Below are 27,297 nucleotides of genomic sequence, written 5' to 3' on the forward strand. Positions count from 1 at the left end.
GGCCATCCTCCCCCGCCGGTCGCCCCCTCACGCCGGCCCTCCTCCACCGAGAGGTACTCCTCCCTCCTTCCTCCTCCTCCCACCCTCCCTAGTTATAGTTATTAGAGAGTAGTTAATTATTTTGAATCCTAGTTAAAAAATGTAGGTTCTTAGAATAATGTAGGTGTTTTAGTTGAATTTTTAGGTGTTTTAGTTAAATTTGTAGGTGTTTTAGTTAAAAATGTAGGTTTTTAGAATAATTTAGGTTATGCATGATCGAATCCTTGATTGGACAAATTAGGTATGAACCCTAGTTAATTCGTATGAACCCTAGGTTTTTAAATGTAGCTAGGTTTTAAAGTTAGGATAGAAATTTAGCTAGGTTTTTAATTAGGTGTAATTAATAGAATTTAGGTGTTTTAAGTGTATTTAAAAGAGTTTTAGGTGTTTTAGTTGTTTTAGGTGTAGTTAACAAAATTTTAGGTGTTTTAGTTGTTTTAGGTGTAGTTAATAGAATTCTAGGTATTTTTTAGTTAAAGCAATTGTTGTTATTTTTTTAGTTAAAGCAATTTTTCCTGTTAATATGCAAATTTGCAATGGACATGTCATGCATATTTTGAACATGTCACATTTTGGACATGTCATATTCTTTCAAGTGGCCTATGTTTTGCCAGAAATGTCAATTCGTTTACGTTCTGGCAAATTTCAGGCACTCGATATGTCCTGTTTTTAACAAGGGTCATGCCAAATTTTGCTAAGTGTTTATTAATTTTGTTTTCATAATTAAGCATTTTGTTCTCGACATCGACGATGTCTGTCCCGCATCCTCGTCGTCGACTCGGCGGAGGACTCCTGGTTGAGCCGAGGGGCCATGTCCGGGACTGGGCTCCGCCGGGCTGGTACTGGGTTGTGCTACCTTCTGGTGAGCGCAGCTTAGTGAGGAGCCAGCCCGTCGTCGACCCAGAGCTTCTTTGGTGGCGGTCACGTGGGGCTGCATCGATGGAGAGGCTTGAGTCCCCCGCGCAGGTGGTACAGCACCGTGTCATGGAGGAGAACGCACACGTCCAGCGCTACTTGGTTGCGTTGGCGAACGGCCGGTTCTCCAATACTTGGCAGATTCTTTGGGGATCTCATCGGAGCTATGATCCGGTGATGGTTCCTTCTCTTTGGGTGTCCACCGCGGCCCACTGAACCTAGAGGAGCTATTATTCAAGATGTATTAGTGATATTATATGATGATCTTTGCTACAAACTATTATATATGTATTCGATGATGGATTATTAATTACCTATTAGTTATTTGCTTATTGAATGCAAAAGATGAGCGCGGTTTATGCTATAAACTACTATATATGTATTCGATGATGAATTATTAATTACCTATTAGGAAATGTCTGACGACGAAAGGGAATTTGCTATGTGCGACTACTGCAAAGATGAGCGCGGTCTGTGCGTCAGGTCTCACTTGGTAGAAGGTCGGCGCTTCAGCATCAAGCTCCAAGAGACCTTCGATGTTGAAACGGTACGCAACGACGACAAGTGTTTTTCTATTATTTTTTGCACGACTTATTTACTTCTTCAACATGAAATTTCCGTCTTTTACAATTCGACTAGCTTATCACATGCCATGCAAGACACTATGTCTTGGAGAAGATGGGTTTTGAAGATCATGAAAGAATGGAGACAAAGATAATTCAACTAAGGACCCATCATGGTTATGATTTTGCTGTAAATCTATACAATTCTATGAACTCATCCAATTTTGATTGCCTGAATTGGGAAGCCCTTTGCAAGGCGTATGATTTTCATGAGGCTATGCTTCTCACCTTCGATCTTGGTGATCCTGACATCGACGAAAATGATATGACCATTTGGGTCCTTGTTGACACGCTTCCAGTTCTACCGCTGTGTGAGTTTCTTAAACATATTTACTAAGTAATTTATATTGTTTATTTCAAAATATTTGACAGTTTATTTCCATTGACAGCTTATTTTTATTCTTCAAAAAATGTACAGAAAATGCTAGAGAGAACCTACTACTACAATAATGAAGCACAATTAACTTATAAGGAGCAAGATGGTCTTATCGCATTTTTTACTGATATTGAGAATTACAATAGCTATTATCAAACTCCTCCACATTATGGTCAATACGTGCCACTAGTGCATGTGTTGAACTATGGTAACATCAATGGAGATATCATGGTAAGATTTTCTACTATTACGATATCTGTACATCTTTTGCATAAATTCTTCTAAAACTAAACTATATTGCTAACTACCAAGTTATTACTATGTTTTTGAACAGAAAATCCCGATGGATTGTGTGCCTCATCTGATGTTGATGAGAGGTCGCGTTAATGTTATGAGCTTACGGCCACCACGGCCAGGTCAGCCGCAGTATCCACATCACTCCTGTCCATACCGGATTTCTAAAAGCAAGGAAGTCACGATAATAGACGATTTCAAAAAAAATTGAACCATCATAGAGAGCTACTTGGAAGCAACATTGTGCGTAGGCCAAGACTTGGAGACAAGATGATATCCGTTCTTTATTATGGAGAGTCAATTTTCCTTAATGCAGCGGCAATGCCTATCTTGTTTTATGATATTTTACCTAAGAGAGGGTAGAGTAGGTCCTATGAGAGGAGTAGGTCGTAAATAGAATGTGTTATTATGTACTACAATGTGTTAGAGTTGATGATGATGAGGAGGAGTTGTGATTATGACTAGTGACCAACTTGTTATATGATGTCTCATTGACGAACATTGTTTGATGGTGATGACAAGTGGTAATGAATATGCTATTTAAACAAACTAGTTCATGATAAGTTATTATTGTATAAAAGATATATCTATTTAAACATGTACATCGCCAAAATGCTAAAAAAAGCATAAATGTTAGCAGTAGCGCGGGCCTGAAAACACGCTACTAGTATTTGAACTTACCAGTAGCGCTGGCCTAAAAACGCGCTACTGCTACAAAATAGCTGTAGCGCCGTAGCAGTAACGCTGGTGCCCGCGTTACTGGTAGCTCAAAAACCAGCACTACTGGTAAGCATTTTCCTAGTAGTGTGGTAACTCTTAAGCCTCGGAGTAGCCTCCGCATTTGACAATGTGACGAACCACAATGGTGGCGGCTCTGGCTCGTTCCCGGCTTAGCCTCTCTGCCGTCCTCATGCCTCGCCATTTGAACCCGCACTACACGTCACATAAGTATAATTTGTTAATCTTCTAACATAAGTATAATTTGTTAAAACTGATTTGTTTTTTATGCCAGTGATTTGATTCACAGATTGAAGCAAAGATTATTTTTTCGAGTGGTCTGATTCACAGGTGAAACATGATTAGTTGGCTTCTTAAGTTTCATGTCTTCGGAGCAAAACTTGAGATGATTAAATCTGTTTTCTCTCCACTTTCAACTATTTGTATGATGGATCTAAACTCTTAAGGAGGACGGGGAGTGCTCAATTTTATTTGCTCTTACCAAATACTTTGCTAGACAAAAATCTCCACAACTTATACAGCAAAGTAACCTCCCATGGTTGAAACCCACTCAAGAAAATTACTATATCACGTGACGACCCCTCCCCCCCAAGGGGGTTATAGATTCTCTGACATACGTCACCTGCCTTTATAATGACTAATGTGTGGGTCTGGCAACAAGCTGGCCCACAATTCCCATGTCACAGAAGAGAAAATTGCTCTCATGTCTAGTAATTGTCATTCTGGTAGATAAAAGATTACCATGTTAACAAAATATTTGCCATGGAACAATAGAGAAAGTTTTCGCGGGTGTCCAGAAAATGACATGGTACAACGGAAGAAGAAAAATGCCATGCCACACTAGAATATGCCACATATTTTTTGATAACTTCCATGCTACTTGGAGAAGTTGGCATGCTCTAGAGCTTGCAGATAGAGGTATCATTCAATCCAAGGGTGGATGGAGCTAAGGTTCGCGTCCTTCGCTCTAGGAGGCTCAAACGAGCGAATGATACGCCCACATGAATTGCCGCATGTCACCAAGTTGAGATTCGCATGCGGGATCGGACGCACCACAAAGGTTCACTAAAAAAGCCTTCTCAGAGCATGTTCGCTCTATAACATTTCTAAACAACTCGCTTTTTTTCAGACGAGCTAGCGATCAGTTTTGTGTCTTACTCCCTAGCTTTGTCCTAAGTCAAACCACTTTAGCTTGAGCAAGTCTATCAATAAATATATCAACATTGACAACACAAAATTAGTTCCATTAGATTCATTATTAAAAAAGAATGATATTGTAGAACTTACCAAAAGACAAGTTGATTCACACCCTATTTCCGAGAGTAAACACCATCTCATCATGCATGTGCATTTGCGGCATAAATATGGAAATGTATTTAGAAATAAGTAGGTCTAATTGTATAAAATTTACATCAGAAAACTCTCCCACCCATTTATTTTTCAAAACTGTTTTGGCCAAATCGTAAGTGGGTTTTTCTTTTAGTGTTAGCTGAAAGTGGTTGTACATGAAACTGTATGGTCATCAGCCACGTAAAATTGGTGAAAAGCAACTCAAGAAGTAGGGTGTCACCATGGGGACCTCCTAATTGGCGCTTTAGCACCGGTTAGGGGATGTGGCGCTCGTGTGGTTCGCTTGCCACGCACGCCTCAGTGGCCCACTGACAGTTGACAGCGAGGAGTTGAATGCTGATGTGGCATTGACCATTGACTTTTAAACCACATGAATTATAAGAAAAGAAAAGATTTAAAAAAATTGCAAGAAGGGCAAAGTTTGTAAATTCAAAAATATTCACGGATATTTAAAAAAGTTCACAAACTTCAATAAAATTCACACATTTTAAAAACATATATTTTGAAAAAAGTTCATAAAATTAGAAAAAAGTTTAGAAATTTTAAATAAAGTACTCTAATTTCCTTTATAATAATAAAATTCGAAAAAGGTTAATTGACTTTGGAAAAATCACAAATTTGACAAAATGCAGCGAATTTGAAAAAAGTTCATGCATAAAACCAGAACAAAAACCCATAAGAAAGTTTAGGCAAAAGAATTTGAAAGAGAAATCATAAAAAAATGGAAAAGGGAAAAAGAAATAAGAAAAGAAAAGAACCAAATAAACCGCCCAAAAACCGGCCTAAAAAGGACAGGAAAAAAAATGTGGGAAGACAAAGACTGCCGTTACAGTGGTAAACTGCCCAGGCCATTTCGGTCGGCGGTGTGCGCCGCGTAGATCGAACATGCCATGGCCTCGAAAAACTTTCAACTTCGAAAATAATGCATCACATATAAAAATGTCTGTACCATTTAAAAAGTTGTTCCTAACCCTTAAAAATATTCCTACATATAAAGATGTCCATGAAAATGTAAAAATAATCGCCTAAATTTTGAAAAATGTTTATTGCATGTAAAAGGAAATATTCGTATACCAAAATTGGCAGATTACAAAAGTTCATCAATTTGAAGAAGAAACAATGAAGGAAAAGAAGGTAAAAACCAGTAAATAAAAAGAGAGATAAGAAAAAGACCGAACTAAATCTTCCCAAAATTGGTGGAAGGTTTCCGAAGCGAGTACCATGTTTTGAGAACTGCTTGGGTACAAACGCTCTATTGAGATGGCCCACCGCGAGGAATGTCGTAGTCCAGAGCTCCATACATCGTGCATCCTATTCGCCCCTCATTGCGTCGCACTATCGACGCTTCACACAGAGTTGGCGAGAGAGTGATCTAACTGGGTCGCCCCGTTAAGGTGTTCCACCAATCCCGATTTTGGGAACCTTCTAGGTGGTTTCTCACCCAGTCCAGGTGCCTTGTTTCGTTTTCCCCCTATTTTTTAAATTGCCTTTTTTATTTTTAAAAAGTTTAATGTTAAAAAAGTTAGAAATTCAAAAATGTCTGGAATTTCCAAAAAAGTTAGTTTTTTTGATAAATCTCCAAAAGAGTTATTTTTTCTAAAAAATAGTATTTATAAAAAAAATACTTTTTGTTTTGAGACAATCCAAAAAAGTTAGTTTTTTTTTGAGAAAGTTCAAAAAGTTAGTGTTTCTAAAAGCCGAGGCGGCTCTGTCAGGAAACGGGTAGCCCAAGGAGATCGAGGCCTAATCCAATCCGGCCCACTTAACAAAGACCGTTCCGTTTGCTTCTTGGCGCGGCACGCGACCGGGGCAACACGCCGTCTCCTTCCCCACATCGTCGTCAATCCCCAATTCCCAAACCACGCGCTCCGACGACCAAACCCTAACCCCGGATCCCCCGGAAGCACGCCAAATTCCCCAACCCTCCCCTCAGATTCGGCATGCCAGCCGCCCGAAACTCCAGCCCGTGACCTCGCCGTACACGATGGCCTCGCGGCCGCCGCATCCCCGCCGGATTCGGCCCATCGCCGCGGCCTCCCTGGTGCTGTTCCTCCTCTTCCTCTACACCCGCCCGGATGGGAACCGTCCGCGGCTCCCGGGCTCCGATTCGCGCCCGCTCCGCCGCGGGCTCCTCTCCGGCGCCGATCCCGCCAGCCCCGCCGCGTCCAGAGGCGGGAACCTCTCGGAGGTCACCGGCCTGAACGGCGAGCAGCTGGAGGACCCCTCCACCGCGTGCGCCGGCATCGCGCGCCACGAGGGTTTCGGGTCCCAGTGCGAGTTCCTCCGGGCGCACCCGCAGTGCAGCTCCGGCGGGTTCGTCGACTACCTGGATTTCTTTTACTGTCGGTGCGAGAGGTTCAGGCTGCTTGGCTATGCCGTCCTTGCCGTGTGCCTGGCGGCGCTGTTCTACATGCTCGGTAACACGGCCGCGGACTACTTCTGCTGCAGCCTCGAGAAGATGTCCGCCCTGCTGCGGCTCCCGCCGACCGTGGCTGGTGTTACCTTGCTCCCCTTTGGTAATGGTGCTCCTGATGTGTTTGCCAGTATTGCAGCGTTTATGGGGTCTGGCGCCGGGGATGTGGGGCTGAACAGCGTGCTGGGCGGAGCGGTGTTTGTTACCTGCGTTGTTGTTGGGGCAGTGTCATTGTCCGTCGCGGAGAAGAATGTGCAGATTGATTGGAGGTGCTTTGTGAGGGATGTTGGATTCTTCCTGATCACCTTGGTGGCACTGTCTATTATGTTGATTGTCGGGAAGGTGACCGTTTGGGGAGCTATGCTGTTTGTATCGATTTATGTGGTTTATGCATTTGTGGTGGCCGCAAATGAGTTATTAAGGAAGCACGCACGGATGCTGAAGTTTGATGTAGTCACACCATTGCTTCCTGTGAGGGGAAGTATCTTCTCACACGGGCTAGAGGAGGATGATTCTGTGTACAGTTCACTTCTTGAGGAGGATACAAGTGATGAGGCGGCCCAGGTAAACACATCATTGCCGCAGTGGATGTGGGCTTCTCATGTGGCTATCTACTCAAATCAGGGGAGAGATGGTTCGCCTGACAGGCCTTTGTGGGGTTGGAATGAAGAAGGCAGAGTGGATACGTCCACGCTTAACTACTCCAAAATGTTTCTGTTTTTGGAGCTACCCTTGACAATACCAAGAAAGTTGACGATTCCAATAGTTGAGGAAGACCGCTGGTCACAAGAATATGCTGTTGCCAGTGCTGGCTTGGCACCTCTACTCTTATCATTTCTGTGGAACAGCCAGGATGGAGTATCCACGGGTGCCAGGGTAGCAGCATATGTGATAGCTGGTATTTTTGGGATTGCACTTGCAGGTCTTGCTTTTACATTCACCAGTCCTGACCGCCCTCCAAGGAGATACTTACTCCCATGGGTGTTTGGAGGGTTTGTGATGAGCATCGTTTGGTTCTACATCATTGCCAATGAGCTGGTTGCACTGTTGGTTGCATTTGGGGTGATACTTGGGATTAATCCTTCAATCCTTGGCTTAACGGTGCTAGCATGGGGCAATTCGATGGGTGACTTGATGTCAAATGTGGCCTTGGCAATGAATGGAGGAGACGGTGTACAGATTGCTATGTCTGGCTGTTATGCAGGGCCTATGTTCAACACACTTGCCGGCTTAGGAATATCAATGCTGCTTGGAGCTTGGTCGACAGCACCCAACTCTTACGTTCTTCCACAGGACCGCTCTCTTATTTACACGATGAGCTTCCTGGTTGCTGGGTTGGTCTGGGCGCTTGTCACGCTGCCACGGAGCGGCATGCGGCCTAACAAGACGCTTGGGGTTGGCCTCATTGCTCTTTACTCAGTTTTCCTTTTCATTAGAGTAAGCAGTGCTATGGGGATATTGCCACTCCCGGGCTTGAATTAGTTGTTTGTGTCTATTGTACATGAATGTTGTTTATACAAATGAAATGAGTTCCTCTGTTCTGTTGTTCTCATGCCTCAAATTTAGTTGTAGGCTGTCAGGTGTTGGAGGCAATAAACCAGAGCTTGCCTGCAACTGGTGTACTTATCTGTAAACTTATCACCTTGCATGCTGATAGCAATAATTTTATACTTCTGATGTTGACTTACCTAAGGTTCAAAAATAACACTGTACTCCATTTCTGCGCAGCAGTGTGACCTTTTGGTTTAGTTGTTGTAGAGGCGGTGCTTCTGCGTGAGGGCGCGATCTGTTTTGCAGGCTATTTGACAGAAGCATAGTGACCTGTATTCATGTTAGCTTGTTATCTAGTACTCCCTTCCAAAATAATTGTCGTGGTTTTAGTTCAAACTTTAAAATTTAAGTTGTTGTAGAGGCGGTGCTTCTGCGTGAGGGCGCGATCTGTTTTGCAGGCTATTTGACAGAAGCATAGTGACCTGTATTCATGTTAGCTTGTTATCTAGTACTCCCTTCCAAAATAATTGTCGTGGTTTTAGTTCAAACTTTAAAATTTAAGTTCTTGTAGAGGCGGTGCTTCTGCGTGAGGGCGCGATCTGTTTTGCAGGCTATTTGACAGAAGCATAGTGACCTGTATTCATGTTAGCTTGTTATCTAGTACTCCCTTCCAAAATAATTGTAGTGGTTTTAGTTCAAACTTTAAAATTTAAACTAAAACCATAACACTTATTTTGGATGGGAGGGAGTACTCCATAAGATGGTCCCTCGAGGCTATTTGTCCAGCAAACTGGCACTCTCCCTTGTTTAAAGAGTACCGGCATCAGGTCATGTTAGCTTGTCATGCAAGGATGTTTTCCCGCTTTGCTGCATGAGAAGGCTTTGCACGATTTTCGCTGTGCGCCTGAAAGCCCTTAGGCCCTGCTTGGATTGAGTGTAAAATGTGTGCTCCCCGGTATTTTAACTCAAGTTTGAACTAAATACTGGGCATCACACAAAAACACATCCAATCCAAACAGGGTCTTACTAGTCGTTCATCAGCGTGCAGAATCTGTATTTAAGAATATGGTTGCATGCTTCATTTTGATGCATAGGTCGGGGCAATCCTCCTTTACAAAAAAAATCTAAATTAACCGGAGGACGGGGCACGCCTCGGCACGACGCTTGGCTCGCTGTAATAGTTGAAATGCCTAATATGTTTTTCTTGGGAAGAACACAGCCAACACAAGATTACGTCGTTGCCTGTCATTTCCATCAAGAGAGAAAGGAGTCAGATACAAGCAATGGTAAAACAAGAACATACTCTTGTTATACCACACCATCATTGTCACAAACAAACGCGCGAACAAGGCATACTCCTCCCTAATCTTGGCCACTGCCTGTCTAGCCTTTTTTCATCACAAGTGCTATTCCATCGCAAGCGCGACCACCCTCTAAACAGATATCGATTTTCCTTCAAGAACTGTAGCTTTGCGCTTCAGCCAAAGGTTGCAAAGACCGGCAACCATAATCATCGCCTTCTCCTTGGCACTAACCTATGTAATTCTCCTATCCATCGAGCACCACCATTCTTTGACTTTGGCATCCATGTTAGGAGTCATCCGTCGAAGCCCAAAGCTATATAGGAAAAGAAACCAAAACTGCCACGCAAACGAACACCACGCCAAAATATGATCAAACGCGTCGAGCCCCTGGTCACAGCATGTGCAGCAAGGACGATGCTGCATACCACGGTTTTAGAGGCGGTCCGTCATCCAACAACAATTCCTCATAACCAGCCAAGTGAATGACCTTTGGTTGGGAGGAGCCTCGTTTTCCACAGGAGGTTGGTGTACTCCGCAAGCTCAGTGTCGTGAAAATAGGCCTCATAGGCCAAACTGGCCGAATAAGCTCAATCCGCCATGAGTCTCCATGAGAAACAATCCTCCTCATTGTTCAGTGATGGCGCTTGCTATATTTATCACCAAAGATCCATGAACTCGATGGTCGCCTCTATCAATAGCATTCCACGAATGTCATCAAATCTACTTATTATCCACCAAAGCTTCTGCCACAGTTCTCCTCTTCCCTCCTCTAGCCTCGATAAATGGGTACAATTTGGAAGCAATATTGAACGGACTCCGTCCCTCGATCCACTTGCCGTGCCAGAAGTCACTCGCCCGCCCCTTCCTATCGAACACTTCGACGCAACGAGGAATAATTGTGTGACTTCTCTAGATACCACTAGAGAAAGGCCATATCACGCCCTTAGTAGACCCGTCCTCTGAAGCCATAACACTGCATTTATAAAGTGTTGTTAAGAAAATCCAAGTGATAAGCACCGAGCCCGCCAAACCGCGGAGGCTTGCAAATTTGCTCCTATGCCACCAAAAAGTGCCACCCTTCGCCTCGTCGGAAACTCTCTAGAAAAAAATCCGAGAAATCTTTGTGATGGCCTTGAAAACCCATGAAGGGAGATTGAGAGAGAACATGTGATAAATACTAATAGTCGTAAGCATCACCTTGATCAAAGTCAGCCTGCCAGTCGTAAGCAGCATCGAGGTCTTCCAAGTCGCCCATCTATCTGCCACATGATCAACAAGAGGTTGCAGATCCGCTTTAGTGAAGGCCACCGGTTAGAAGGAGCCCAGATAAGTGCACAAAAACTGGGCCACCCAACATAGAAGAGATGGCACGAGTAGCTCCAAATCGACACCCTTGCATCTCATGGCGAGATCACACATTTTTGAAGATTAGCTATAAGCCCAGAAGCATCACCAAACAACGCCAGAATCTCCTTCATCACGAATAGCTCACACTTCTTTGGGTTTGAGAAAAATGGGACATATCCGTGTAAAGCGATAGCATGCGGCACCACTCCCCATCTATCAAGGGGTTCTAACAACCCAGCCACCTCCGTCTTATCCACCATAGCATCAAGGACATCCATGATCAGGAGGAATAAGAGGGGATAGGGGTCTCCCTACCTCAACCCCCGCGCGTGCCAAATACATTCACCAGACTGTCATTGATCAGCGCTTTATAACTTGCCGAGGTGAGGCGCAAAGATACCCACAAGCACCAGTTCTGGCTAAATCCCCTCTTCTTTATGACTTGTAGCAAAAAAGGCAACACAACTGAATCAAAGGTGTGCAGTATCCGATTTGAGAAAGATGAGGGGACCTTGAGATTATGGAATTTTTTTATAGATTGGTTGACAAGCATATAGTTATCATGAATCGACCGCCCTCGGATAAAGGCACTTTGGTTCACCGTAATAAGCATATTCAACATGGGACCAACCCGCAGTGTGAGGTCTTTGGAAAAAAATCTCCGCAAGGCCATGAATCATGCTAATGGGACAGATATCCCTAATGTCGGAAGCACCATCCTTCTTTGGTAACAATGTTAATAGTGGTTGATTGAACATATAAAAGCTTCGACTATCCACTGTTGTGGTATGATTAATTATCGATGTAACCTTGGTCTTTAAATATCCAAGGCAGTCGGAGGGGCGAAGGGGTGAATGCGAGCAACCAAAGTTGGCTTCTTGATTACCACACCAGCGTGAATGCAGGTAGGTGGACGAACGGCCAATCTGTTGTGAATGCGTGGTGGGTTCTAGAACTGAAGGCGGGATAAGGTTTCTAGGATGGGTCAGGGATATCGGAGTCTAGAGTAGCGGATGTCCGGACTCCACGAGAGTGCTCTTGGTTTTGGGCCCCACTTGTGGAATTTCATATGTTCAGAATGATCCGGCCCAATTTGGTAATCTGTGTTGGAGACATAAAAGTGTTTGTGCGGCCCAATCCGGTCATTTTGCAGGCAATTGGGTGATCCGCAGTGGAGATACCCTAATTGGTACAAATGACTATGAGCCTTGCTTTTGGAGAAAGATGTAAAAATTTAGAGCCATGTTTTCAGTTTGAAGCAAGTACTTCTTTACATAGAGGAAGGAGGACGAGGAGGCGGAATTACTAATTGAGGGGCACCCCTTGCAGAAGTTACCTCCATTTCTTCTGGTGGTGACAAGTGGCATACCTAATGTGTGTCACTTGTCACAAGCTGGGAGTTTGGATAAAATTTTCTTCCCACGGGCCAGAGGGGTAGGTGGGTTTGTTTGTAATTTTTGATTCGATAAAAAGTATATCTCTTAAATCGTAAGTCCAAATTATGAACCGTTTTCATCATTGCATTCCTTGCGTCAAGATCTTAAAAATTAGATCTCGTGTTGATAGGTTTTAACGAATTTGTTTTGGGCAAAATATGTGCTGCCAACCACACTATCATGTGCTTCCAACGTGAACTAACCCAATTGTTCCACCTAGTACTAAGTCGTGCTTCCTAACTTTTGCTTTCAACTAGTAGTAACATTTGTGCTCTTCACTACACTAACATGTGCTCGAACTAACCCGTGCTTCTACATGGAATTAATTTGTTCTACCCAACTTGTCCAACTAGTACTAATATGTGTGCTCTCAATTACACTAACCCCTGCTCCCGAACTAATCTGTGCTCCCACCTAGCGCTAACTTGTGCTTTCCAAAATGTGCTTTCAACTAGCACCCGTATGTGTGCTTCCAACGTGTGCTCCCAATCAACATTAACTTGTGCTCCCAATGTGTACTAATATGTGCCTAAATAAATTAATTTGTGTTTTTAGGGGTGAATGTCCTCCTGCGTAAAGCATCCCGTGCTTCACCAAAAGAAAACAAAAAAGCCAAAAAAAATCAAGAAAACCAAGAAGAAAAAACGTTCTATGGGAGTGATCTTTTTTTTTTGCAGGTGAAATAATGTATTACTCAATCACGAGGTCCATACAATCAATCACTGCAAACTCCAATGCCTCTGAAGGCCCCGAACCTATCCAAGTCATGGTTCTGCCTTCTAGACGAGCAAACTTAGCTAGACTATCACTACAATTGATATGAGTAATACAAAAATCACGAAGAGACATAAGGTAACGGATCTCCTTAATGAGCGACGCGCAAACAAATCTGTCCACCTCCTTAGCTTGTATCAGCTTCACTGCAACAATGGAATCCATCTCGATCATGATAGATAGGACACTCCTCTGGATAGCAAATGACAAACCCTCCATGCAAGCACACAATTTAGTGGGAGTGATCTAATGATGCCGTTGTCCAACTATACATGTCCTCCATGATCTAATGATAACAAATGTCTAGTCAGATTGTGTGCATCTAAATTTGAAGCTCTATTTTTTTATAAGCATAAACACAAGAATCGAAAAAATTCATCCAAGATGTAATCTCCTTGAGATCCTTCCAGCTCCTGCATGAATATATGCAATTTCGATCTTACAATGCCAAGCGACAAAAAGGTTAGCGATGCCAAGATCCTCCGCTAAGGATAATGCTTCATGACAAGTGAAAGCTTGTAATGATGTTGAATCAGATGGTCCATGAACGAAGATCCCTATAACTCTAGATATTTGCCATCATGATCACGGTAGACCGTCACCACTGCACCCAAGTTTCCTCCTATTTTCCATGAACGACGATCCCTATAACTCTAGATATTTGTCATCATGATCACGGTAGACCGCCACAATTGCACCCAAGTTCCTCCCCCCTTTTTTTTCTGAAAGGCAAGTTCTCCCAATTAGTTGCTCCCATGAGGAGCATACAACGTTTACCTGCTGTCATGGGTTAGACAGCTGGTGTCTCTTTGTCCCGCTTCTTGTGTGTCGTTTTCTTTCTTTCTTGAACACGGTACAATTGAAGTCGCTCACATCATTTGGGCGAGCGCAGACGGGAAGAGAGGACCTCCTCCCGCGCCGCCCGCCACGCCCTTCGCCGCCGGAGCCGCCCTTCGCCACGGGAGCTGCCGCCGAGCCCGTCTGTCGCGCCCGAGACGCCGTCGGAGCCGTCCTTCGCCGCGGACGCCCTTCGCCACGGGAGCCATCGCCGAGTCTGCCCTTCGCCGCGGGAGTAGAAGCAGCCTTGCCGGGCACGAGGTGCGGACCGAAGCAGCCTTGCCGGGCCAACACGGCGGCAAGCGCGCGGGAGTGCGGCCACGCAGGGTTGTCGCGTGACGCGGCCTCGTGGAACATGGCCGCCGATGAGTGGGGTGAGTTGAGGGATGGAGCAGGGAGGGAATCGCCGAGATTTGGGAGATTTTGGTGGAACCAGGTGGATGATTCTGACGAGGAGGTGGAGAGTGAGTTGGAGGAGACGGTCGAATTGAAGACGGAGAAGCGAGGCGGCGCACCGGCGAGGGTGCAGCCGCCCTTTGTGCAGCCGATCCCGACCGCGGGAGAGCGTAGGCGCTTTCGAACGAAGCCATGGTCACCGGGTGCGGTTGTCGACGCGCCGATGCCGCGGCCTCCGCCTTTCAGGTTTGTGCCGACCCGATTACCTTATATTCCTAATCCCCTGGGATCGCGGACTTTATTTTGCAGGAATTTCATTGTCGGGGATCCACCATTGATGTGGGGGGAGAGAGCCCTTCAAAATTATGTGGGGCGTGCTTTCCACCTGCCAGTTGGGCCTCCAGAGAAGCCACCCCCGTACCTTTGGACTCGATCTTATCTCTACTTCAGGGGGTGTGGCTGGGACCTGCATCTAGGGTTCGGGAAAAAGCTAGCTCAGAAGACACGGTGAGACAAGGGAGAGAGGCGGCGGGGCTTGCAGAGGAAGTTGGAGCAGAGCAGATGGCGAGCGAAGGGAGAGCGGACTCGCATGCGCGCCGTGGAGCCTTCGATGGGGGGCGAACAAACTGGAGGGGGCGGGGCGAGCCATGGAGCGAGGAGAGGGGCGGCAACTTCGGGCCGCCGGCTGGCTACCTCCCCACGCGCCGCCGTCCGGGAGCTTCCCACCACCTGGTGGTTTTGCACCGCCGCCGGGAGGTTTCGTTCCTCCGCATGGCTACCATGGGGGTCCTCCATCCTTCAACAACTTCAACTCCAACCAGTCATTTCCGCCATACCACTTCCCGCAGACAAATCCTCAAGGTGCGTTCATATCTGGTGCGCAATAGTGGGATGGTCCAAGATTAGAGCAAGATCAGGTTAGAAGGAAAGGGGATGAGCATAGGGAAGGGGCTCTGCTAGGTTTGAGGGCCGTTGAGGGAGGGAAAAACTCTGGCAAAATGATGCAGAAAGAAGTGGTGCAAAAATCTAACAGTGCTGGGTTGAGAAGGCCCCGATCTACACTTCCACCAAGAGAAATTTGATTCCCCCACTAATCCCTTGCGAATCTTGTTACTCTTGGGTGTTTGAGCATCCTAGACGGTTGAGGTCACCGCGGAGCCATAGTCCATTGTGGTGAAGCTTCGTGGTGTCATTGGAGCCTCCAATTGAGTTGTGGAGATTGCCCCAACTTTGTTTGTAAAGGTTCGATCGCTGCCTCCAAGGGCACCAATAGTGGAATCACGGCATCTCGCATTGTGTGAGGGCGTGAGGAGAATACGGTGGCCCTAGTGGCTTCTTGGGGAGCATTGTGCCTCCTGTTGGGGAACGTAGCAGAAATTCAAAAATTTTCCTACGTAACACCAAGATCTATCTATGGAGAGACCAGCAACGAGTAGAAAGAGAGGAGTGCATCTACATACCCTTATAGATCGCTAAGCGGAAGCGTTCAAGTGAACGGGGTTGATGGAGTCGTACTCGTCGTGATTCAGATCACCGATGATCAAGTGCCGAACGGACGGCACCTCCGCGTTCAACACACGTACAGCCCGGTGACGTCTCCCACGCCTTGATCCAGCAAGGAGAGAGGGAGAGGTTGAGGAAGACTCCATCCAACAGCAGCATAACGGCGTGGTGGTGGTGCAGGAGCGTGGCAATCCTGCAGGGCTTCGCCAAGCACCTACGGGAGAGGAGGAGGTGTCACGGGAGGGAGGGAGGCGCCAAGGGCTCAGGTATGGATGCCCTCCCTCCCCTCCACTATATATAGGGGCAGGGGAGAAGGGGGAGGCGCAGCCTTGCCCCCTACTCCAAGAAAGGGGTGCGGCTAAGGAGGGGGGAGGAGTCCATCCTCCCCAAGGCACCTCGGAGGTGCCTTCCCCCTTTAGGACTCTCCCCTTTTTCCCTTATCTTGGCGCATGGGCCTCTAGGGGCTGGTGCCCTTTGCCCATGTAGGCCAAGGCGCACCCCCTACAGCCCATGTGGCCCCCCGGGGCAGGTGGCCCCACCCGGTGGGCCCCCGGGACCCTTCCGGTGGTCCCGGTACAATACCGATGACCCCGAAACTTGTCCCGATGGCCGAAACAGGACTTCCTATATATAAATCTTTACCTCCGGACCATTCCGGAACTCCTCGTGACGTCCGGGATCTCATCCGGGACTCCGAACAACATTCGGTAACCACATACAAGCTTCCTTTATAACCCTAGCGTCATCGAACCTTAAGTGTGTAGACCCTACGGGTTCGGGAGACATGCAGACATGACCGAGACGTTCTCCGGTCAATAACCAACAGCGGGATCTGGATACCCATGTTGGCTCCCACATGTTCCATGATGATCTCATCGGATGAACCACGATGTCAAGGACTCAATCGATCCCGTATACAATTCCCTTTGTCTAGCGGTATTTTACTTGCCCGAGATTCGATCGTCGGTATCCAATACCTTGTTCAATCTCGTTACCGGCAAGTCACTTTACTCGTTCCGTAACACATCATCCCGTGATCAACTCCTTGGTCACATTGCGCATATGATGATGTCCTACCGAGTGGGCCCAGAGATACCTCTCTGTTTACACGGAGTGACAAATCCCAGTCTCGATTCGCGCCAACCCAACAGACACTTTCGGAGATACCTGTAATGCACCTTTATAGCCACCCAGTTACGTTGTGACGTTTGGTACACCCAAAGCATTCCTACGGTATCCGGGAGTTGCATAATCTCATGGTCTAAGGAAAAGATACTTGACATTGGCAAAGCTCTAGCAAACGAACTACACGATCTTTGTGCTATGCTTAGGATTGGGTCTTGTCCATCACATCATTCTCCTAATGATGTGATCCCGTTATCAACGACATCCAATGTCCATAGCCAGGAAACAATGACTATCTGTTGATCACAACGAGCTAGTCAACTAGAGGCTCACTAGGGACATATTGTGGTCTATGTATTCACACGTGTATTACGATTTCCGGATAATACAGTTATAGCATGAATAAAAGACAATTATCATGAACAAGGAAATATAATAATAATACTTTTATTATTGCCTCTAGGGCATATTTCCAACAGTCTCCCACTTGCACTAGAGTCAATAATCTAGTTCACATCGCCATGTGATTAACACTCACAGGTCACATCGCCATGTGACTAATACCCAAGAGTTTACTAGAGTCAGTAGTCTAGTTCACATCACTATGTGATTGACACTCAATGAGTTTTTATGTTTGATCATGTTGCTTGTGAGAGAGGTTTTAGTCAACGGGTCTGAACCTTTCAGATCCGTGTGTGCTTTACAAATCTCTATGTCATCTCCTAGATGCAGCTACCACGCTCTATTTGGAGCTATTCCAAACAACTGTTCTACTTGGAGCTATTCTAAATTATTGCTCCATTATATGTATCCGGTCTCTCTACTCAGAGCTATCCGGATAGGTGTCAAGCTTGCATCGTCGTAACCTTTACGACGAACTCTTTTACCACCTCCATAATCGAGAAAATTCCTTAGTCCACTAGTTACTAAGGATAACTTTGACCGCTGTCCTATGAGCCATTCTTGGATCACTCTTGTACCCCTTGACTGACTCATGGCAAGGCACACTTCAGGTGCGGTACACAGCATAGCATACTGAAGAGCCTACGTCTTAAGCATAGGGGACGACCTTCGTCCTTTCTCTCTATTCTGCCGTGGTCGAGCTTTAAGTCTTAACTTCATACCTTACAACTCAGGCAAGAACTCCTTCTTTGACTGGTCCATCTTGAACACCTTCAAGATCATGTCAAGGTATGTGCTCATTTGAAAGTATTATTAAGCATTTTGATCTATCCTTATAGATCTTGATGCTCAATGTTCAAGTAGCTTAATCCAGGCTTTCCATTGAAAAACACTTTCAAAATAACCCTATATGCTTTCCAGAAATTCTACGTCATTTCTGATCAACAATATGTCAACAACATATACTCATCAGAAATTCTATAGTGCTCCCACTCACTTCTTTGGAAATACAAGTTTCTCATAAACTTTGTACAAACCCAAAAAAAATTTTGATCATCATCAAAGCATACATTCCAACTCCGAGATGCTCACTCCAGTCCTTAGAAGGATCGCTGGAGCTAGCATACCTTTTAGCATCCTTAGGATCGACAAAAACTTTCTGATTGTATTACATACAACCTTTCCTCACGAAAACTGGTAAGGAAACTCGTTTTGATATCCATCTGCCAGATTTCATAAATGCAGCCAATGCTAACATGATTCCGACGGACTTTAAGCATCGCTACGGATGAGAAAATCTCATCGTAGTCAACTCCTTGAACTTGTGAAAAATTCTTCGCCACAAGTCGAGCTTCATGGACGGTGACATTACCGTCCACGTCCGTCTTCTTCTTAAAGGATCCATTTATCTCAATGGATTGCCGATCATCGGGCAAGTCCACCAAAGTCCATGGATCCGTTCTCGGATTTTATGGCCTCGAGCCATTTATCGGAATCCGGGCCCACCATCGCTTCTCCATAGCTCGTAGGTTCATTGTTGTCCAGCAACATGACTTCCAAGACAGGATTACGTACCACTCTGAAGTAGTACGCATCCTTGTCATCCCACGAGGTTTGGTAGTGACTTGATCCGAAGTTTCATGATCAATATCATAAGCTTCCACTTCAATTGGTGTAGGTGCCACAGGAACAACTTCATGTGCCCTGCCACGCACTAGTTGAAGAGACGGTTCAATAACCTCATCAAGTCTCCACCATCCTCCCACTCAACTCTTTCGAGAGAAACCTTTCCTCGAGAAAGGACCCGATTCAAGAAACAATCCATATTGCTTTCGGATCTGAATTAGGAGGTATACCCAAAAGTTTTGGGTGTCCTATGAAGATGCATTTTATCCGCTTTGGGTTCGAGCTTAATCCTGAAACTTTTTCACATAAGCGTCGCAGCCCCAAACCTTTAAGAAACGACAACTTAGGTTTCTCTAAACCATAATTCATACGGTGTCATCTCAACAGAGTTATGTGGTGCCCTATTTAAAGTGAATGTGGTTGTCTCTAATGCCTAACCCATGAACGACAGTGGTAATTCGATAAGAGACATCATGGTACACACCATATCCAATAGGGTGCAACTATGATGTTCGGACACACCATCACACTATGGTGTTCCAGGCGGTATTAATTGTGAAACATTTTCCACAATGTCTTAATTGTGTGCCAAAACTCGTAACTCAGATATTCATCTCTATGATCGTATCATAGACATTTTATCCTCTTGTCACAATGATCTTCTACTTCACTCTGAAATTACTTGAACCATTCAATAATTCAGACTTGTGTTTCATCAAGTAAATATTCTCAACATCTACTCGAATCATCTGTGAAGTAAGAACATAACGATATTCACTGCATGCCTCAGCACTTATTGGACTGCACACATCAAAATGTGTTACTTCCAACAAGTTGCTATCTTGTTCCATCTTATTGAAACCGAGGCTTTTCAGTCATCTTGCCTATGTGGTATGATTTGCATATCTCAAGTGATTCAAAATCAAGTGAGTCCAAACGGTCCATTTGCATGGAGTTTCTTCATGCATATACACCAATAGACATGGTTCGCATGTCTCAAACTTTTCAAAAACGAGTGAGTCCAAAGATCCATCAACATGGAGCTTCTTCATGCGTTTTATACCATTATGACTTACATGGCAGTGCCACAAGTAAGTGGTACTATCATTACTATCTTATATCTTTTGGCATGAAAATGTGTATCCCTACGATCAAGATTCAATAAACCATTCCTATAGGTGCAAGAGCACTTATTCAGGTTTAATACTAATCTTGATGGTAGAGGGAGCGTGCGATGTTAGATCACATCAAACTTGGAAACACTTCCAACACATATCGTCAGCTCACCTTTAGCCAGTCTCCGTTTTATTCCGTAGCTTTTATTTCGAGTTACTAACACTTAGCAACCGAACCGATATCTAATACCCTGGTGCTACTAGGAGTACTAGTAAAGTACACATTAACATAATGTATATCCAATATACTTCTATCGACCTTGCCAGCCTTCTCATCTACCAAGTATCTAGGGTAATCCTGCTCCAGTGGTTGTTCCCCTTATTACAGAAGCACTTAGTCTCGGGTTTGGGTTCAACCTCGGGTTTCTTCATTGGTGCAGCAGCTGATTTGCCGTTTCATGAAGTATCCCTTCTTTCCCTTGCCCTTGTTGAAACTAGTGGTTTCATCAACCATCAACAATTGATGCTCCTTCTTGATTTCTACTTTCGCGGTGTCAAACAACGCGAATATTTCAAGGATCATCATATCTATCCCTGATATGTTATAGTTCATCACGAAGCTCTAGCAGCTTGGTGGTAATGACTTCGGAGAAACTATCACTATTTCATCTCGGAGATCAACTCCCACTTGATTCAAGTGATTGTTGTACTCAGACAATCTGAGCACAAGCTCAACAATTGAGCTTCTCTCCTTAGTTTGCAAGCTAAGAAAAATCGTCGGAGGTCTCATACCTCTTGACGTGGGCACGAGCCTGAAATCCCAATTTCAGCCCTCGAAACATCTCATATGTTCCGCGACGTTTCGAAAAACGTCTTTGGTGCCTCTACTCTAAACCATTTAACTGAACTATCACGTAGTTATCAAAACGTGCATGTCCGATGTTCGCAACATCCACAAACGACGATTGGGGTTCAGCACACTGAGCGGTGCATTGAGGACATAAGCTTTCTACTGTCCGCATAATCGCTACTATCAACTTTCAACTATAATTTTCTCTAGGAACATATCTAAAATAGTAGAACTAAAGCGCGAGCTACGACATAATTTGCAAAAGGTCTTTTGACTATGTTCAGGATAATTAAGTTCATCTTATGAACTCCCACTTAGATAGACATCCCTCTGGTCATCTAAGTGATCACATGATCCGAGTCAACTAGGCCGTGTCCGATCATCACGTGAGACGGACTAGTCATCATCGGTGAACATCTTCATGTTGATCGTATCTACTATACGACTCATGCTCGACCTTTCGGTCTCCGTGTTCCGAGGCCATGTCTGCACATGCTAGGCTCGTCAAGTTAACCCTAAGTGTTTTCGCTGTGTAAAACTGTCTTACACCCGTTGTATGTGAACGTAAGAATCCATCACACCCGATCATCACGTGGTGCTTAGAAGCGACGAACTGTAGCAACGGTGCACAGTTAGGGGAGAACACTTCTTGAAATTTTGTAAGGGATCATCTTATTTACTACCGTCGTCCTAAGTAAACAAGATGCATAAACATGATAAACATCACATGCAATCAAATAGTGACATGATATGGCCAATATCATTTTGCTCCTTTTGATCTTCATCTTCGGGGCTCCATGATCATCATCGTCACCGGCATGACACCATGATCTTCATCATCATGATCTCCATCATCGTGTCTTCATGAAGTTGTCACGCCAACGACTACTTCTACTTCTATGGCTAACGCGTTTAGCAATAAAGTAAAGTAAGTTACATGGCGTTCTTCAATGACACGCAGGTCATACAAAAATAAAGACAACTCCTATGGCTCCTGCCGGTTGTCATACTCATCGACATGCAAGTCGTGAATCCTATTACAAGAACATGATCAATCTCATACATCACATATTATTCACCACATTCTTGTTGGCCATATCACATCACAAAGCATACCCTGCAAAAACAAGTTAGACGTCCTCTAATTGTTGTTTGCATGTTTTACGTGGCTGCTATGGGTTTCTAGCAAGAACGTTTCTTACCTACGCAAGACCACAACGTGATATGCCAATTGCTATTTACCCTTCATAAGGACCCTTTTCATCGAATCCGTTCCGACTAAAGTGGGAGAGACTGGCACCCGCTAGCCACCTTATGCACCAAGTGCATGTCAATCGGTGGAACCTGTCTCACGTAAGAGTACGTGTAAGGTCGGTCCGGGCCGCTTCATCCCACAATACCGTCGAAACAAGATTGGACTAGTAACGGTAAGCATATTGAACAACATCAACGCCCACAACTACTTTGTGTTCTACTCGTGCAAAGAATCTACGCAATAGACCTAGCTCATGATGCCACTGTTGGGGAACGTAGCAGAAATTCAAAAAATTTCCTACGTAACACCAAGATCTATCTATGGAGAGACCAGCAACGAGTAGAAAGAGAGGAGTGCATCTACATACCCTTGTAGATCGCTAAGCGGAAGCGTTCAAGTGAACGGGGTTGATGGAGTCGTACTCGTCGTGATTCAGATCACCGATGATCAAGTGCCGAAAGGACGGCACCTCCGCGTTCAACACACGTACAGCCCGGTGACGTCTCCCACGCCTTGATCCAGCAAGAAGAGAGGGAGAGGTTGAGGAAGACTCCATCCAACAGCAGCATAACGGCGTGGTGGTGGTGGAGGAGCGTGGCAATCCTGCAGGGTTTCGCCAAGCACCTACGGGAGAGGAGGAGGTGTCACGGGAGGGAGGGAGGCGCCAAGGGCTCAGGTATGGATGCCCTCCCTCCCCTCCACTATATATAGGGGCAGGGGAGAAGGGGGAGGCGCAGCCTTGCCCCCTACTCCAAGAAAGGGGTGCGGCTAAGGAGGGGGGAGGAGTCCATCCTCCCCAAGGCACCTCGGAGGTGCCTTCCCCCTTTAGGACTCTCCCCTTTTTCCCTTATCTTGGCGCATGGGCCTCTAGGGGCTGGTGCCCTTGGCCCATGTAGGCCAAGGCGCACCCCCTACAGCCCATGTGGCCCCCCGGGGCAGGTGGCCCCAGCCGGTGGGCCCCCGGGACCCTTCCGGTGGTCCCGGTACAATACCGATGACCCCGAAACTTGTCCCGATGGCCGAAACAGGACTTCCTATATATAAATCTTTACCTCCGGACCATTCCGGAACTCCTCCTGACGTCCGGGATCTCATCCGGGACTCCGAACAACATTCGGTAACCACATACAAGCTTCCTTTATAACCCTAGCGTCATCGAACCTTAAGTGTGTAGACCCTACGGGTTCGGGAGACATGCAGACATGACCGAGACGTTCTCCGGTCAATAACCAACAGCGGGATCTAGATACCCATGTTGGCTCCCACATGTTCCACGATGATCTCATCGGATGAACCACGATGTCAAGGACTCAATCGATCCCGTATACAATTCCCTTTGTCTAGCGGTATTTTACTTGCCCGAGATTCGATCGTCGGTATCCAATACCTCGTTCAATCTCGTTACCGGCAAGTCACTTTACTCGTTCCGTAACACATCATCCCGTGATCAACTCCTTGGTCACATTGCGCATATGATGATGTCCTACCGAGTGGGCCCAGAGATACCTCTCCGTTTACACGGAGTGACAAATCCCAGTCTCGATTCGCGCCAACCCAACAGACACTTTCGGAGATACCTGTAATGCACCTTTATAGCCACCCAGTTACGTTGTGACGTTTGGTACACCCAAAGCATTCCTACGGTATCCGGGAGTTGTACAATCTCATGGTCTAAGGAAAAGATACTTGACATTGGCAAAGCTCTAGCAAACGAACTACACGATCTTTGTGCTATGCTTAGGATTGGGTCTTGTCCATCACATCATTCTCCTAATGATGTGATCCCGTTATCAACGACATCCAATGTCCATAGCCAGGAAACAATGACTATCTGTTGATCACAACGAGCTAGTCAACTAGAGGCTCACTAGGGACATATTGTGGTCTATGTATTCACACGTGTATTACGATTTTCGGATAATACAGTTATAACATGAATAAAAGACAATTATCATGAACAAGGAAATATAATAATAATACTTTTATTATTGCCTCTAGGGCATATTTCCAACACCTCCACACCGCTCCAAAGGAGACGTACTTCCCCTCAAAGGGAAGGAACTTCGATAACACATCCTCGTCTCCACCGACTCCACTCTTGGTTATCTCGTGCCTTTACTTGTGCAAGCTTATTTGTGCTATATCTCTTGCTTGCTTGTGTTCCTATCTTTGTTGCATCATATAGGTTGCCCACCTAGTTGCATATCTAGACAACCTACTTTGATACAAAGTTTAAATTGTTAAAGAAAAGCTAAAAATTGTTAGTTGCCTATTCACCCCCCCCCTCTAGTCAACCATATCGATCCTTTCAATTGGTATCATAGCCTCGTCTCTTTATTAAGTACTTTACCGTCCGAAGAGTATGGTTGATACCGTAGACGGTGTGGAGGAACACTCCGGTGTGAATCTGATCTCGTCTACGGGCAATGGGGGGACCTCGGTCTCTCGTGAGGAGTTCAATGTGGCCTTGGATACATTGAAAACCTCCATGAAGACCGAGGTTGAAAGCATGTTTACTAAATTCCTTGAAGGGCTTAAACTATCCACCGCACTGTTGAAAGTGGGTAATCCCACCGACAAGGTGACGGATGCTACCTCTGATAAGGGGGAAGCTAGTAGTGAAAAGGCTCCTTCTTCTAGTGGTAAGAATGGAACCTGCATCTTTGCTCATGTGGAACCACCACTTGCTTATGGTGGACCGGTTCCTTCCACTCATTTGAATCATGCCGGTCCTCCCCCTAAGATTGTGAAAAATGAGGACTTTGATTCTTGGGTTTACCGCTTTAAACGTCATTTAAATCATGTGAACACTAATCTTTGGAGAATCATTGAAGAAGGTTTCTATCCGCATGATTCAAGCAATTTCACTCCTCAAGAAGCCGCGGATAATCAATTCAATGAGAATGCTCTCTTCATCATTCAAGATGCAATCCCACCCGAAGTTCTACCTCATCTTCGGCCCTTCGCCTTGGCCAAAGACGCATGGCTTTGTGTTGTCTCACTCTACCGGGGAAGCGCAAGCATTCAACGCTCCAACTATGAAGTGGTGCAAGATGAGGCCGATGAGTTTGCAATAAAAGAAGATGAAGAGCCTCGTGAGCTTTATCGGAGAGTAAACAAACTCGCGGTCTCACTCCGAGATCACGGGAGCAAGGACACGGATGACAATTGTATCAAGCGCAAATTTCTCAAGGCAATGATGCCCTACCACAAGGCCATGTCCTCCGTCATTCGTCAAAGGCCGGACTTCCACACTTTGACCTCAAGCGAAGTGTTGGATGAGTTTGTGGCCATGAACATTTTGGACAAGACCGCCGACAATGCGGTGCTTCGTTCTCAAAGGGCAAAGAAGCCCAACCTTGCATTGAAGGCCAAGCTTTGCGTTGAAGAAGAAGAAGAGGAAGAAGAGGAGAGCAACCCCGAAGATACAAAGTATGCATATCATGAACATATGGCACTTGCTTCAAGGCAATTTTGGAGCAAGAAAAACTCAAGGCCAAACTTTAACAAAAACAACTCAAGTGGCACGAAGAGCAAGCAACGTGTAAGGACTTGCTACAATTGTGGCAATGTGAGTCGTTTTGTTGCGAAGTGCCCGTATGAGAAGAGGGAAGACCATGGTGGCAAGCTCATCCGAAAGGACAAGGCCAAGTCGTTCCCCAACAAGAGCAACTTCACCAAGAAGTCTCCTTCCAAGGCTTTGGTGGTACAAGAAGAGTACAATGAGGAGATGACGATGATGAAGATGGTGAGTCAGTTGCCATGGCCTTAGTTGCCATTGCGACGACTCCACGGGTGTCTCTCTTCGACTCACCCAATGAGAGCATCACCGCCAAGTGCCTCATGGCTAAAGCCACCAACAAGGCAACCTCCAACATCAAAACTACCATCATTAATCATCCTTCTTCGACGGATAGTATTGATGAACATGAGGGAGCTAATGTGGAGGTGAATGAGTTTGATGCCTTTATGGGCAAACTTAAGGGTAAATCCAAGAAGCACTTTGTTGCTCTCTTGGAACAACTTGGTGAAGCCAATGACATGATCGAGGCTCACAAAGATACCATCTCTAAGATGGAAGGGCATAGTCGTGACTATGCCGATGAGATCTCAGATCTTTCCAATGCTCTTGAGGAAGAGCGTGGTCTTCGTTTGGCTCTTGAGGAGTCACACAATGTTGATCATGCTAAGTTAAAGAAAGATTTTGATCATGTTCTCATTGTTTCTCGTGTGCTAAACTCCGAGAAGGCCGAACTTGAGGTTGATCTTGCTAGACTCAAAGAGGAGTTTGATCTACTTGACAAGGCTCACGAGGTCTTGAAGGGTGCTCATGCTAGCCTCAAAGAGTCTCATGATCAACTTCAAGTAAAGCTAACCAAGGAAAAAGCCACTTTTCCTCGTATGATGTTAATTGATAATGCAAATGCTACTAACCCGTGTTGTGAGCATGTGCATCTTGTTGAGGAGAACGCTAAGCTAAAGGTGCAACTTGAGAAAGGTCTTGTGACTTGCATACAAGGCAAGAAGAACCTCAACGACCTCTTGACCAACCAAAAGGGAGTTGTGGCCAAGGAAGGGGTTGGGTACGTGCCCGAGTCCAAGAACAAGAAGAAGAATGACAAGACCAAACGATCTCCTCCTCTCATGCAAACCTTTGTGAAGGAGGGAGAGAGTGCTTCCAAGGAGAAGAAGAACAATGCGAAGGGTGGCGGTGTCAAAAAGGGCAATGCCACCCCTTCCATCAAAGCTGACTACTTTAATCCTTCTTATGTGTTATGTCGTGCTAGTGATGGGCATGTCTATGCCAAATTTTGTTGGTTCTCCTCATGAGTACATTGAATGGTCTATTTGGGTTCCAAAGACCCTTGTTACTAACATCAAAGGACCCATTACAAAATGGGTACCTAAAACCAAGCATTGATCTCTTGTAGGTGTTTGCTTCCGGTGGGGGATCATGGTTTGCTCGATAGCGGAGCTACAAATCATATGACCGGAAGCAGGGACTTGGTGGTGGACGTGCACAAGATTCCATCTATGCCCACCAATGTCGAGTGGGGTGACGCCTCATCTTCTAAGGTATTGGGACTT

The 27,297-nt window shown here is 45.4% G+C and overlaps 1 protein-coding gene across 1 annotated transcript; it reads left to right on the forward strand.

Moving 5' to 3' along the window:
- Positions 1–6,148: 6,148 nt before the first annotated feature.
- Positions 6,149–8,293, forward strand: LOC123084713 (cation/calcium exchanger 4). Its single transcript, XM_044506207.1, has one exon. The coding sequence runs from the start codon at positions 6,320–6,322 to the stop codon at positions 8,228–8,230; it is 1,911 nt and encodes a 636-aa protein (XP_044362142.1). The 5' UTR covers positions 6,149–6,319; the 3' UTR covers positions 8,231–8,293.
- The last annotated feature ends 19,004 nt before the right edge of the window (positions 8,294–27,297 follow it).

Source organism: Triticum aestivum, chromosome 4A, assembly GCF_018294505.1.
Source record: "Triticum aestivum cultivar Chinese Spring chromosome 4A, IWGSC CS RefSeq v2.1, whole genome shotgun sequence".
NCBI classification, from domain to species: Eukaryota; Viridiplantae; Streptophyta; class Magnoliopsida; order Poales; family Poaceae; genus Triticum; species Triticum aestivum.